The sequence below is a fragment of the Sinocyclocheilus anshuiensis genome, unplaced genomic scaffold, assembly GCF_001515605.1.
Source record: "Sinocyclocheilus anshuiensis isolate Anshui unplaced genomic scaffold, SAMN03320099.WGS_v1.1 scaffold1453, whole genome shotgun sequence".
Lineage (NCBI taxonomy): Eukaryota > Metazoa > Chordata > Actinopteri > Cypriniformes > Cyprinidae > Sinocyclocheilus > Sinocyclocheilus anshuiensis.
The window spans coordinates 802,958-816,589 of NW_015549558.1; the positions used below are offsets into that span (position 1 = coordinate 802,958).

At 35.7% G+C, this 13,632-nt stretch overlaps 1 protein-coding gene across 1 annotated transcript; it reads right to left on the reverse strand.

Annotated features, from left to right (window-relative positions):
- Positions 1 to 11,922: 11,922 nt before the first annotated feature.
- LOC107657003 (uncharacterized protein At5g50100, mitochondrial-like) lies at positions 11,923 to 13,513 on the reverse strand. The gene is made up of 3 exons (XM_016444978.1): positions 13,350 to 13,513; positions 12,960 to 13,145; positions 11,923 to 12,569 (listed from the first exon to the last, which is right to left on the reverse strand). The coding sequence occupies exons 1-3, from the start codon at positions 13,470 to 13,472 to the stop codon at positions 12,378 to 12,380; spliced, it is 501 nt and encodes a 166-aa protein (XP_016300464.1). The 5' UTR covers positions 13,473 to 13,513; the 3' UTR covers positions 11,923 to 12,377.
- Positions 13,514 to 13,632: the final 119 nt, after the last annotated feature.

The window sequence follows — 13,632 nt, forward strand, 5'->3', positions numbered from 1 at the left end:
ACAGATTTTGTTTTCAAATATTAAATAATGTCAGTTTTGACTAATAATGAGTGGTTTTAGTATCATTCAAAAGTCTTTATTTTATTATCTGATTTTGCATCAATTGTTATATTGTCGTATTACATTAGCAAAGCCATAAATAGCCTAAGTTGAAAGATATTGATATTTCACAATTAGTGAGTGGTCTCAAAGCGAAAACAAATGAATGTAAACTCATTTTAAAGTTAGCCATTTTTTCCTATGCACAATTCTTTATGTTCATAACTACTAACAGTCCCTTCAACAGGCTCATAACTTGGTTTATATCTGTCTGTGTTGTCGACACTGTCTGCAATGACAAGCATAATTCAGATGAAGCAGCTGACTCACAGCTCTCAGTTCAAGTCAGAGTGGAGGATGACATTATAATGAAACATACATTGTTTTACTGAGTGACATCACTGTGTTTTTAAAGCCAGTCATAGTGGAAACCACTTCCAAATAGCAATACCATGATAAATTGATACAAAACTTTTTATTATACAAAATAAAAAAGTAATATAAAAATGAAAACATGACAAAATAAATAAAGTCAGCTAAAATCATATTATGTAAGTGTATATTTTCTGTTTTTTTTAGCATCAATTCCTTCAATGATATATATTTTTTTCTCTTACCTGAGTTGACATTTCAATGGCTTCAGTGTTTAGTGCAGATGGAGGATCCTGTGCGGTCTGTTTTCAATTTATAAAAGCATAATTATTGCACTGTTTGTCCATGTTTGGTCTCCAAGCCATGACAGTCTGTCAAAAATCTTATGATAAAAAAGTTCACCAGTTTTTTCAAAGCAGAGGTTGAAGTAAAATGACTAAACTTCTCAGAGGGACAAATTTGCACAACTGTCCAAAATAACAAATAGTGCTCTTGACTGGTGTCCCAGTCACTGCTAGTCACATGAGCGATGACAATGTAGCTTTTTCGGTTCAAGCATTGAAAACATCACTAAAATCATGATTAGTGACTCCAGTATTGTATATTTTAAGGAAATGGTCACACTACAATAATCTGTCTTTATGTAGCCTATGTCTTTATCATCTTTATAATGGGACTAGTAAAGAATATTTAAAGGTATCTCAAAACCAAAGGTTTTTGTTTTGTTTTAAAATCAATCTCATGACATTTAAAATGTCAAAACCACTGCATTTCCACTGTTCTCCCATTATTTTTTATAGTCTGAACTTCATTGGTAAAGTATTAAAATCGCCTGAATTTTTAATTATACTTTAGGCCTACATCATCTGTTATATGCTTTCATCTTATTTAAAAAAAAAAAAACCAAAACATAAACTAGTGATTATACAGTAGCCTAGTGGTGCTCTTAGTTTTATTTCATTTCATAAACCTAAAAAATAGAACAAATAAATAAATAAATAAATATTGACATTCATACAGAATTTACATTGGCAGAAGTGCTCAATACATTCAGTCTAAAATGGCTGTGTATTTGATTTGTAACTTCTCTAACAATGATTTGTAACTTGTCAAAAAACACAGCCCTTCACAATCTTGTGTGACCAGCAGAGGCGGACAAAGTACTCAATCAACTCTATTACTTGAGTGAAAGTACAGATACTGCTGGTCAAATATTACTCCATTACAAGTAAAAGTTGTAAAGACAGATTTTTACTTAAGTAAAAGTACAGAAGTACTTGCTTTTAAAAGTACTTAAGTACCAAAAGTAAATTTCCTTTTTTATGTCAATGCACCGTTGTTGTACGTAATACTTGCAATACGTCTGAAGCAACTTACAATACAGTATACCTACTGAATACACTGACTAGCTTGTAGTATCTTTGGAATAAAGAGCTTTTAGAATGTTAAAAACCTATGGGGGAAAAAATTAACACCCCTACCCACCCCCACAAAAGCAGGATGGTAGTGATCTCACACAGCTCTGACAGTGTGTGCACACATCTATGTGTAGCCATTCATCCACATTTGAACAGAGTGGACAGTGAAATCCTGTAAATACAGAGTGATAAGGAAGAAAAAATAAGTCAAACCTGCTTTAAAACCCAGCAACACACCTGTAGCTGTACAACTTTACAACAGCAACACTGCTTTAACAAAAAAGGCAAAACAGCGAGACTTATTTGCCATCAAAACAAACATTTAAAAAATGCTCTCTAATCGCTCTTGCAGTACTTTGATGTCACACACAGAACACCTATTGTGTTTTATTAGGAGACGTACAACAGTTCTTCTGTGGCTTTATAGGTAATATTTTCACTTACACAATTTAGCAAAATCAGACGATATTGTGTCTAATATATACCACAATATTAATTTATTATTATTGTTGTAAATAAATATCACATTTGGAACTGGTCAGTGTTCAAAAAATGCTGGGAAATCACTTCATGTAGACCTACAAGAGTGATTACTGATAAACTGTCTGAAAAAAATAGTTTTTAGAGAAGAAAGAAATCACCCACTGACTTTCAAAGCTGCTAACGACTTTCTACTTCGAGGACCTTCATAGAAATGTAGTGGAGTGAAAAGTTCAATATTTGTCTTTCAAATGTAGTGGTTAAAGTCATAAGTTCCCAGAAAAAATAATAATCAAGTAAAGTACAGATACTCAAAAAGTGTACTTAAGTACAATACTCAAGTAAATGTACTTAGTTACTGTCCGCCTCTGGTGACCAGTAAGGACATATCTTCATAATTTAATGATGTTCTTGTATTATAGTTCTCATCCAGATAATTCTCATCAGCACCAGTGTTAATTTCATTGACGAATAATTTTCGTCATAATTTTTTCACAGACGACAACGAGACGATAACAAACTAAAACTCTTTTTAAAATGACAAAATCTATGACGTAAATCTATTGACATTTTCGTCAACGAATAAAAACGAGACGAAAATGTTACGGAGGGACGATTTAGGAAGAGATTAATTCAGAACGAATCTGCTGTGGTTCGGAGGTTATGCGTACATATGAACCGGCGGGACATAAGCTAACGTACACTTGCTGCATGTAACATAAAACGTTCAAAAATATCAATACGTGGGAGTAAGAGAAGAGCAGACATATGGATAAATCTGACGACGCAAGAGAGAACTCAGTTCGGTTCGGTTTTCTGAGCGCAGACACTGAAGCATACACACACAGAAAGTGCGTCTCAGTGCGTGAGTAGCTACTCTTTCACGTTGCATGAACGGAGAATTACACACAAAATGATGTCGAATTGTCCGTTTTGATGAGTATTCATGTACATTTACATTTAATCATTTAGCAGACGCCTTTATCCAAAGCGACTTACAAATGAGAACAATAGAAGCAATCAGACCAACGAGAGAACAACAGTATACAAGTACCATGACAAGTCTCAGTTACTTTAGCACAGTACACGTAGCTAGGTTTTTATTTTTATTTTTATTTTTTTATAATAGAATGGAATAGAACAGAATAGAATAGGTAAGTGCTAGTATTAGTTGGTCAGGAGCTGGCGTAAAAGATGTGTCTTTAAATGTTTTTTGAAAATGGCTAAAGACTCAGCTGTTCGAATTGAGATCGGGAGGTCATTCCACCAGCCGGGCACAGTCCAGGAAAAGGTCCGTGAGAGTGATTTTGTGCCTCTTTGGGATGGCACCACAAGGCGCCGTTCACTTGCAGAACGCAAGCTTCTGGAGGGCGCATAAGTTTGAACTAGTGAGTTTAGGTATATTGGTGCAGCTCCAGTGGTTGTCTTGTAGGCAAGCATCAGTACTTTGCATTTGATGCGAGCGGCTACTGGTAGCCAGTGTAACCTGATGAGGAGAGGAGTAACGTGAGCTTTTTTTTGGCTCATTGAAGACCACTCTCGCTGCTGCATTCTGGATCAGTTGCAGAGACTTGATAGTGCATGTGGAAAGGCCCGCCAAGAGAGCATTACAATAGTCCAGTCTGGAGAGAACAAGAGCTTGAAGTTGTGTGGCTTGCTCTGACAGGAAAGGTCTAATCTTCCTAATGTTGTATAAGGCAAATCTGCAGGACCGGGCCGTTGTAGCAATGTGGTCTGTGAAGCTTAACTGATCATCGATCACAACTCCTAGGTTTCTGGCTGTCCTGGAAGGAGTTATGGTTGATGAACCCAGCTGTATAGAGCAGCTGTGATGAAACGATGGGTTTGCTGGAACCACAAGCAGTTCTGTCTTAGTAAGGTTGAGCTGAAGGTGATGGTCCTTCATCCAGCTAAAAATATCTCTCAGACAGGCTGCAATGCGAGCAGCTAACGTCGGATCATCTGGTTGGAATGAGAAGTAGATTTGAGTGTCATCAGCATAGCAGTGATAAGAAAAGCCATGCTTCTGAATGACAGATCCTAATGACGACATGTAGATGGAGAAGAGAAGTGGTCCAAGCACTGAGCCTTGAGGAACCCCAGTAGCAAGAAGTTGAGACTTAGAAACCTCACCCCTCCAAGGCACCCTGAAGGCAAACACCATGTAAACACAGTTGATTACGTCTTAAGTGAACATAAACAGTAGGGAGAACGTGTATTAGTACATTGCATCCATTGCAGCTGTGCATTCGGTGTTAAAGGGACAGCAGCCTAATTTAGTTGTATTGTCCGAGACATTGGATCAAGCAACAAAAGAAAGACTTACAGGAACGTAATACAGGAAACAGCTTTAAGTAAAAGCCATCTTGGCATAAACACGTTTCTCTATATGAGTGCCAAAAACAATTGTCTTTATTTTATAAATTGCTCACAGATATTCGGCATCCCTAAAACGCTTTTTTGGAAGATGTATTGGATCATATTTGTCCAGTTTTACAGGCATTTACTGCAGAGTATGTTGATAAAATGTGGTGTTTTCTTACTTGGTTCCACCTCTATCAATGGAAAGCACCCTGACCCCCGCAACCTTTGACCGGATCCACATATCCAATCAGAGCGATAGTTTCCCTAATGGCTTCTTGAAGTTTGTCATTCATCCAAAAGATCCACCGTCGTCTAAGCAGCTGCAGTGATGCTTTTTCCTATATTTAATCAAAGAAATTAATTGAAAAATCAGAATTTCTTGAGTTACATAGAGAGGTCTATATTTGCTGAAGGGATTGAGTATTTTATTGTATACCTGCCACACCACAGCCTTGCATGCTGAGTGCTGAATGAGGTAAGTGTTCAGTTCTTCGACACAAGAAGTGATGGATGACGGTACCGTAGCCTTTTCCAGTCTCTTCAGTAGAACTCTAAATCATCTCATCTGCCTTCCTCCTCTTTAAAACCTGGAAAACAACGATCCTGCTATAATCGATCCATTTCATTAACTTGAAAGTGTGCATTCAGTGTAATAAAATAAAATAGAAAATACATTAAAATAAAAATACATTAAAAATGTGAATTTAGGCATCACAACATTATAATGTACAGTAGGACATTTAAGAGTGTTTATTAATGATTTTAAAGTTTAACTTTAAGTGAGAGATGATGGCAAATGTAATCTAAATGTAACAAAAAATAGAGGAAATGAACATGAAATATTAAATATCTAATACTGACAATTACCACAGTCATTTAATAATCTTTAATATCAGCAGATAAATGATATGATACATATATCATTCATCCCTAGCATATGTACTCATAAAACTGTGTATCAGTAATCCTAGATGTTCGTCATTCACACAAAGCCAAACAACACATGAAACTCATTTGAGTCCCAAAATTCAGTTGCCAACATGCTTGAGTGTGATTGAGGTGTCTGACTAAATTATGATTTCTGGTCATGCCAGAGTCAGCAAGGCTCACTGTTTTATCCAGCATTTCCTCTGGGGTCCTTGTTACAGTTGTGGTCTGGTCACTATGCCTGGAAGAGCCCATTCCCAGGTAGTTGCCCACAAAACCAGGTATAGTTGAGGGTTTCAACAGACACTCAGAAAAGGACACTGGTTTTTCCTGGATCATCGTGTGCTCAGGTGAACCTCTGTAGTATTCTAGATGTCCATCCAGCTCCTCATTCTCTGAAGCTGCAGATCCTTTAAAGTACCAGTTGATGTGGTTGGCCATGTGAGTGTAATTTTCTCCAAAGCGTGTAGTGAGGCTACTCATGTGGAACAAGCCTGGGGATTTGGGCTGAAGAAGTGGATCTTTAGCTTAATTTAGAGAGTCCAGTGAAACCGAAGTCTTCAGGATGTATGTCTCAGTATGTGGTAGGGGTTGCACCGACTAGTCGACTTCAGTGCTCTGCCATGATGCTTTAACTTGACGTCGACTAGTCGCTGGTCCTATAGAGGGCGCAACAGGATAAGAAATCTTTGAAGGACTTCCACATTTACCTCCGTTTCCAAACAGTTAAAATGACAAATAAATGCATACTCTGAAAGCGCTCCACAAGACATGTGTGATTATATTACTGGATGCCCGAAATTGAACTGGAGAATGCACGTTTTAAACAGCTTATTGTACAGGTAAATTAATCGCCGTTCTAATCTAATGCGCTGCTGCACTGTAACGCACACGTACATCACGCACACATCGCGCGCGCACAGAATAATTCAGCACGGAAATGTATTGTCAACACTGTTCTGTGATTTCTCAATAAAATAACTAAGAAACTGAAAAGTTCAAGGATATATTTCTTAATAACTAAATCCCACAGCTTCACTACTAGTAGAGAGACGCTGCCAGGTAGAATTAATTCACACATGCAATCCCTCTCACTAATGCATTCATATGAATGTAATCTTTACTGTGCTACTTTATCTGTATCTGATTTAGAAAGAGCAGAAATCTGTGAGAAATATAACGACCCAAAGACAAAAGAACTGATAAAAATGAGCTGTTATAGGAGCAATGGCCATGTGGGCAGCGCTGTGTCATATGCCATAGCTGTGCACTGCACAAGGTGTTTGTCACAGCTCCAGACTTATTTGTTCATTAATGACGTCATCAGCGACTAGTCGACTTCGACTCGACTTTCATTACATAAAAGTCGACTTTACAAAATCAGAAGTCATTCAACCCCTAGTATGTGGTGATTTTTCAACAGTATCTGCTACTTTTGCTCCAAAGTATTGATTGATGTGACGGGCAAAGTGGAGGTATCCTTCATCCCAGGAACTAGATACATTGCTGTCAGTTTCTGATCTTGTACCCATATTACCCATGTTTTGCTGAGTTTGTGCAGTTTATCTACAAATAACACTTTTATTACCCATAACTCTTCGCTTTCTGCATCTAGACCTTCTGAGCCCATCATCTTGTGATACCTCTATATGAATTTGCTTTGCTGGATTTCTAGAGAATACAGAGTTAATGTGATTGGCCACATAACTGTAACTCTCCCCAAACTCTCCAGTGCGTCCCTCTCTCTCTCTGAACTCGTCTGGATGTTCTGGTTTGCAGTTCCTGTACTGCAGGCATCAACCCACCTTGCCCATAATCTACCACAAATGCCCACAAATACCTGTTTCTGCTTAAAGTACAAGTTTATGTGTCTGGAAAGACAATTAAAAGACTCTCCTAATCTCAGTCCAAGTAAGCACAGCTGAAAAGTAGTCCTGCTGTGCTGGTAAACTCCAGTGGGAGCTTTTGCTTTGAAAGTCTCTCTACTGGAGGTAGAGTATAATCGATACATCTGAAGGCCCAATACATTCTCATATTTCATATTACTGCTAATTGCCCCAAAAAGCCTGATAGTCTTCTTTGATCTATGAGACTTGAGAGGGATTCTCCTTGTAGACTGAGAGGAGCAGATACTCTGACATGACCTATGAGGCCTCCTGACAAGGTGAGAAACATTTCTGATGTTTGTGAGCAGATACTTCATCTTGTACAGCAATCGGAGCCGGTTTGACCCCAGGTGAGTGACCTGGATTTTGTCGAGGTACGCCAACAACAACAACAGAGACCAAGCAGATGATCTGAATGAGGAGTAAATGAGCTTTGGCAGCAGAATCAGAATCATGGAATGTCTAAGTAGCAAACAAAATTCAGCACAGAAGCATAGATATGCATTCATATTATCTGTCTTTGTGGTGTATATTTAAGAAAACGTGTCAGCTATTTGAACTTACTCCTCCTACAAACAGGAAAAACAATGAAGGTCGAAATCATGTTTAATAATGTAAACCATAGTGTTGATTTATGTTTGTACGCCCCCTCCTGGCCAATTATGGAGGATTTGTATACGTGTTAAATACAGGGGTGCACATAAGTTTTTCAGCCTGGTTCTCATAAGAGAACCTGGAGATTTGGTTTGGTCCTCACACTGCACATAATGTAACCGATTAAATACAACTATAAAAAAATTAATGAATCGTAGTGATAATATTGTTGCACTTTATTTATTTCGTTTTTTTTTAAATAAAATAATTAAATAATAAAGTGTGATAATACTATTATATTTTAAAATAAAAAGGGAGCATTAAATACAAATACAACTATTTTATAGTAATCTTAAAAATAAAATGCTAATATTTACTTCTTTTATTAAAGATGCATTTTCATCATTTTCAAACTTAAAATCATCAGGCTTTTATTTTGGCGGGTTGCCGGCAAGTAAGTATATGCGCTTCCTTTAATTCCAAACTGAATTAATCTATTCAGTTTGAATATAAATCTTATACAGTACAGTTTGTCGATCTAAAATGGTAGTTGTGCATTAACAGCTGTCAACCATGTTGGTACGCAAATGCGCTGTTAGAACTTATTTACACAGCACATTTTTTATTTTGGTCGCGCATGCGCACCTGCATACCACTTATGTGCACCCCTGGTTATATACACAATCTAATAAAATTAAATAATGACGTGCCAATAAATAAATCAATAATTTGTTCAATAAATGTCAAAAATACATCAGTGTTCAATAGACAAATGTAACTTCCATGTTATTCACTTAATGACATGTTTAATTATTTATTTATTGACACTTTCAATATTTATTAAGATGGTACTGCAAATCCTCCATAGTCATTTGCTTTAAAATTTGTACTTATGTTTTTCATTTATCAATATTGATTCATAAGCAAGTCTTCCAATAAAAGACATACCACCATGCAAATTACACACTAAATAAAGACTAAATAAAATGTTATTTTTAATTAGCTAATTTAATTAAGCCTTTTAACTCAACAATCTCTTTAGGGATTTTGCAGAGTGGATTTTATAAGCCATTCTGTGAATAAGAACAGAGTGACAATGCTCAGAACTCTGAAATTAGATACCAAGGTGTCAACAGTAGGTCAGAAAAATACCGTTTAGCACTTCCATGAACCTCCAGTACATATTTATAGTTGCCTGTTGGTCACATGGCGGACAGCGGAGAAGTGCAGTTATTTGCCACTTTTGCCTTTGCATCACATTGTGTACAGACAGTTCAATGTGACCATATCCATGTGCTTAGGCACAGTGAATCAACAAGTCCTCTATTTAAAATGCCAGACATAGGAAAAAAGTCATCAGCAGACCAAATGACTACTTTCTCTTTTGTAATTTCCAACGTATAAAATATTAAGTTTGTTAATATATTGTGAAAAGGCTGACCTTAATGCATACCATAAACAACTGAGAATTTAAATGCTACACAAACTTTAGTATCTATTCTCAGACCCATATTCACCATAATTTATAACTGAACTAATAATGAAATGAATATATTTTTTATAATACATAATATTATAGCTTGACGTTTTAAATGTTAAGTAATGATTACAACTTGTATCAGTAAAAAAAAAAAAACATTTTATTCTTCACTAAGACAAAAGGTCAAGTTAAGTTGAATTCAACAAAGCACGCTTAAACTTGAGGGTCACTTGTAGATCTTAAAGCCTTAGCAAATAAACGCAAGTTATTTTGTCTTATCTGTTGTGCTTTCTTTTTTCGGAACTTGATAAATAAATGTTCACTTTCCTTCCAAAAACACATATAGTGCTAGTTTTCTCTTGGATTACATCTTGTGGTGTTTACACTTGTTTCTGTTGTGGTTTTTAATCTCGCCCTACTCTTAAATTCAAATCCTCTTGGCTGGTGTAAAGGACTGCTGACAAACCCCTGACCATCCCTCATTAAAGCACAATCTGTCCTACTGCATCCTAACACTTGATGGTCAGTCAGGAGGCTTCTAAATTTAGAAAAAGTTCCCTTGGAGTTGTTCAAATTGTCAACACTCTGACTTATTTCTCTCCCAGCATGAGTAATTTATTGTATATACAGATATCACAGTGTTTATAAAGTAAACTTGTAGATCTTAATAAAAGATTATTCTGAGCACGCTGACATTACAGTTATATTTAGACAATTTTAAATATTAAATGCAAAAAACTTTAACAATAACAGCTGTAACTAACGATACATCCATTGACCTGGAAAATCTGTTTTAAAGCACTTTGTTCCTTATAATACTATTATATTTTAAAATAAAAAGGGAGCATTAAATACAAATACAACTATTTTATAGTAATCTTAAAAATAAAATGCTAATATTTACTTCTTTTATTAAAGATGCATTTTCATCATTTTCAAACTTAAAATCATCAGGCTTTTATTTTGGCGGGTTGCCGGCAAGTAAGTATATGCGCTTCCTTTAATTCCAAACTGAATTAATCTATTCAGTTTGAATATAAATCTTATACAGTACAGTTTGTCGATCTAAAATGGTAGTTGTGCATTAACAGCTGTCAACCATGTTGGTACGCAAATGCGCTGTTAGAACTTATTTACACAGCACATTTTTTATTTTGGTCGCGCATGCGCACCTGCATACCACTTATGTGCACCCCTGGTTATATACACAATCTAATAAAATTAAATAATGACGTGCCAATAAATAAATCAATAATTTGTTCAATAAATGTCAAAAATACATCAGTGTTCAATAGACAAATGTAACTTCCATGTTATTCACTTAATGACATGTTTAATTATTTATTTATTGACACTTTCAATATTTATTAAGATGGTACTGCAAATCCTCCATAGTCATTTGCTTTAAAATTTGTACTTATGTTTTTCATTTATCAATATTGATTCATAAGCAAGTCTTCCAATAAAAGACATACCACCATGCAAATTACACACTAAATAAAGACTAAATAAAATGTTATTTTTAATTAGCTAATTTAATTAAGCCTTTTAACTCAACAATCTCTTTAGGGATTTTGCAGAGTGGATTTTATAAGCCATTCTGTGAATAAGAACAGAGTGACAATGCTCAGAACTCTGAAATTAGATACCAAGGTGTCAACAGTAGGTCAGAAAAATACCGTTTAGCACTTCCATGAACCTCCAGTACATATTTATAGTTGCCTGTTGGTCACATGGCGGACAGCGGAGAAGTGCAGTTATTTGCCACTTTTGCCTTTGCATCACATTGTGTACAGACAGTTCAATGTGACCATATCCATGTGCTTAGGCACAGTGAATCAACAAGTCCTCTATTTAAAATGCCAGACATAGGAAAAAAGTCATCAGCAGACCAAATGACTACTTTCTCTTTTGTAATTTCCAACGTATAAAATATTAAGTTTGTTAATATATTGTGAAAAGGCTGACCTTAATGCATACCATAAACAACTGAGAATTTAAATGCTACACAAACTTTAGTATCTATTCTCAGACCCATATTCACCATAATTTATAACTGAACTAATAATGAAATGAATATATTTTTTATAATACATAATATTATAGCTTGACGTTTTAAATGTTAAGTAATGATTACAACTTGTATCAGTAAAAAAAAAAAAACATTTTATTCTTCACTAAGACAAAAGGTCAAGTTAAGTTGAATTCAACAAAGCACGCTTAAACTTGAGGGTCACTTGTAGATCTTAAAGCCTTAGCAAATAAACGCAAGTTATTTTGTCTTATCTGTTGTGCTTTCTTTTTTCGGAACTTGATAAATAAATGTTCACTTTCCTTCCAAAAACACATATAGTGCTAGTTTTCTCTTGGATTACATCTTGTGGTGTTTACACTTGTTTCTGTTGTGGTTTTTAATCTCGCCCTACTCTTAAATTCAAATCCTCTTGGCTGGTGTAAAGGACTGCTGACAAACCCCTGACCATCCCTCATTAAAGCACAATCTGTCCTACTGCATCCTAACACTTGATGGTCAGTCAGGAGGCTTCTAAATTTAGAAAAAGTTCCCTTGGAGTTGTTCAAATTGTCAACACTCTGACTTATTTCTCTCCCAGCATGAGTAATTTATTGTATATACAGATATCACAGTGTTTATAAAGTAAACTTGTAGATCTTAATAAAAGATTATTCTGAGCACGCTGACATTACAGTTATATTTAGACAATTTTAAATATTAAATGCAAAAAACTTTAACAATAACAGCTGTAACTAACGATACATCCATTGACCTGGAAAATCTGTTTTAAAGCACTTTGTTCCTTATGTCTCTTTTTTAGCACAGCGTCCAGTGGTGCAGCCCTCTCTGCCGGTCCACTTCAGTCTGTTTCTTGCAAACACCCCATAGGCTCGGTCCATTATAGGCCTGACCAGTGGGAGAGAGATGAACGTGCCAAGCCAACCCAAACCCACTGCACTGTACATCACTGTGAAAGCTGGAACTCCACGATGAATCTGCCCTCAGAAGAATAAAGTCACATTGAGGAATAATGAGTTATATATTTAATCAGTTGTTTCTTGAATTTAAAAACCATCGAAATGTTTCAGAATATTTTAGACTGAGGAAACCCACTGAGAACTCATGAAAAAAGTCAAAAGAATCAAAGGGGAAAAAAATGCATAAAATTTATATTATTTTATAGATATTTTTAAGAATCTTGGTAACCATTTTCTTTCCCAACATTCTTCAAAATATCTTCCTTTATGTTCAACAGAAGAAAGGCAGTCATATAGGCCTCAAACGAAATGAAATGAGGGTGAGTATATGATTTCATTATTGGGTGGACTTAAGTGCTTTTGGGACTTGCCACATTATAAAAAAAGAAGAAAAAAAAGACCACTCACCGTGTTCTTCTCATCAATTACCGTCATTTCCTCCATTGCCATCTCACAACTGACTCCATATTTGCTCCCATCATACACTGGCAGTGAGATGTCCACAAAATCTACTTTTTCCGTTCTATTTCTCTCAAGAAACTGAAGAAAGCTAATTTCTTGAACACATATTGGGCATTCTCCATCATACAGCACCTATGACACAAAATCAACATGACACTTATGCCTGGGTGGAAAGCTCACTAGGGTTAAATGATATTTATTCTATGATGTGTACAAGCTCGAGAGAGTACACTCCAAGTCTATATATGCGTGCAAAATATTTATTTGACTATCCTGGGCGTAAGAACAATGCCACTGTAATTAGTTTAAGGATCTAAGAGAGAAGCGAGTTCTCACCCTTATAGTGTCAGAAGATCCTTGTCCTGTCTTTTGAGAGCAGAACAGTCGTTGTGCACTAACTACACTCGTCCTGGAGCCGATATAACGTAAAGCTCCAACCAAAGGTAATCTTAATGCCATTTTAGTCGTATGAACTGATTTGATTAAGCGAAAGCAGCATTTAAAATATCTATCTTCCACTGAATAAAAAAATAAATATTTAATCCAACACAACCTCGACTGGACATCCCAATCTTTATTTTAAATAATGTTTTTATACAAATAATAAAAAAGATCCATC

What these genes read in the sequence shown, in the direction of transcription:
- LOC107657003 (XM_016444978.1), bottom strand. Translation starts at nt 13,472, where the DNA reads ATGGCATTAAGATTACCTTTGGTTGGAGCTTTACGTTATATCGGCTCC. An exon ending in GATCTTCTGACACTATAAGG is followed by an intron (nt 13,146 to 13,349) that starts GTGAGAACTCGC and finishes TTTGTGTCATAG; the next exon opens with GTGCTGTATGATGGAGAATG. An exon ending in TAATTGATGAGAAGAACACG is followed by an intron (nt 12,570 to 12,959) that starts GTGAGTGGTCTT and finishes TTCTGAGGGCAG; the next exon opens with ATTCATCGTGGAGTTCCAGC.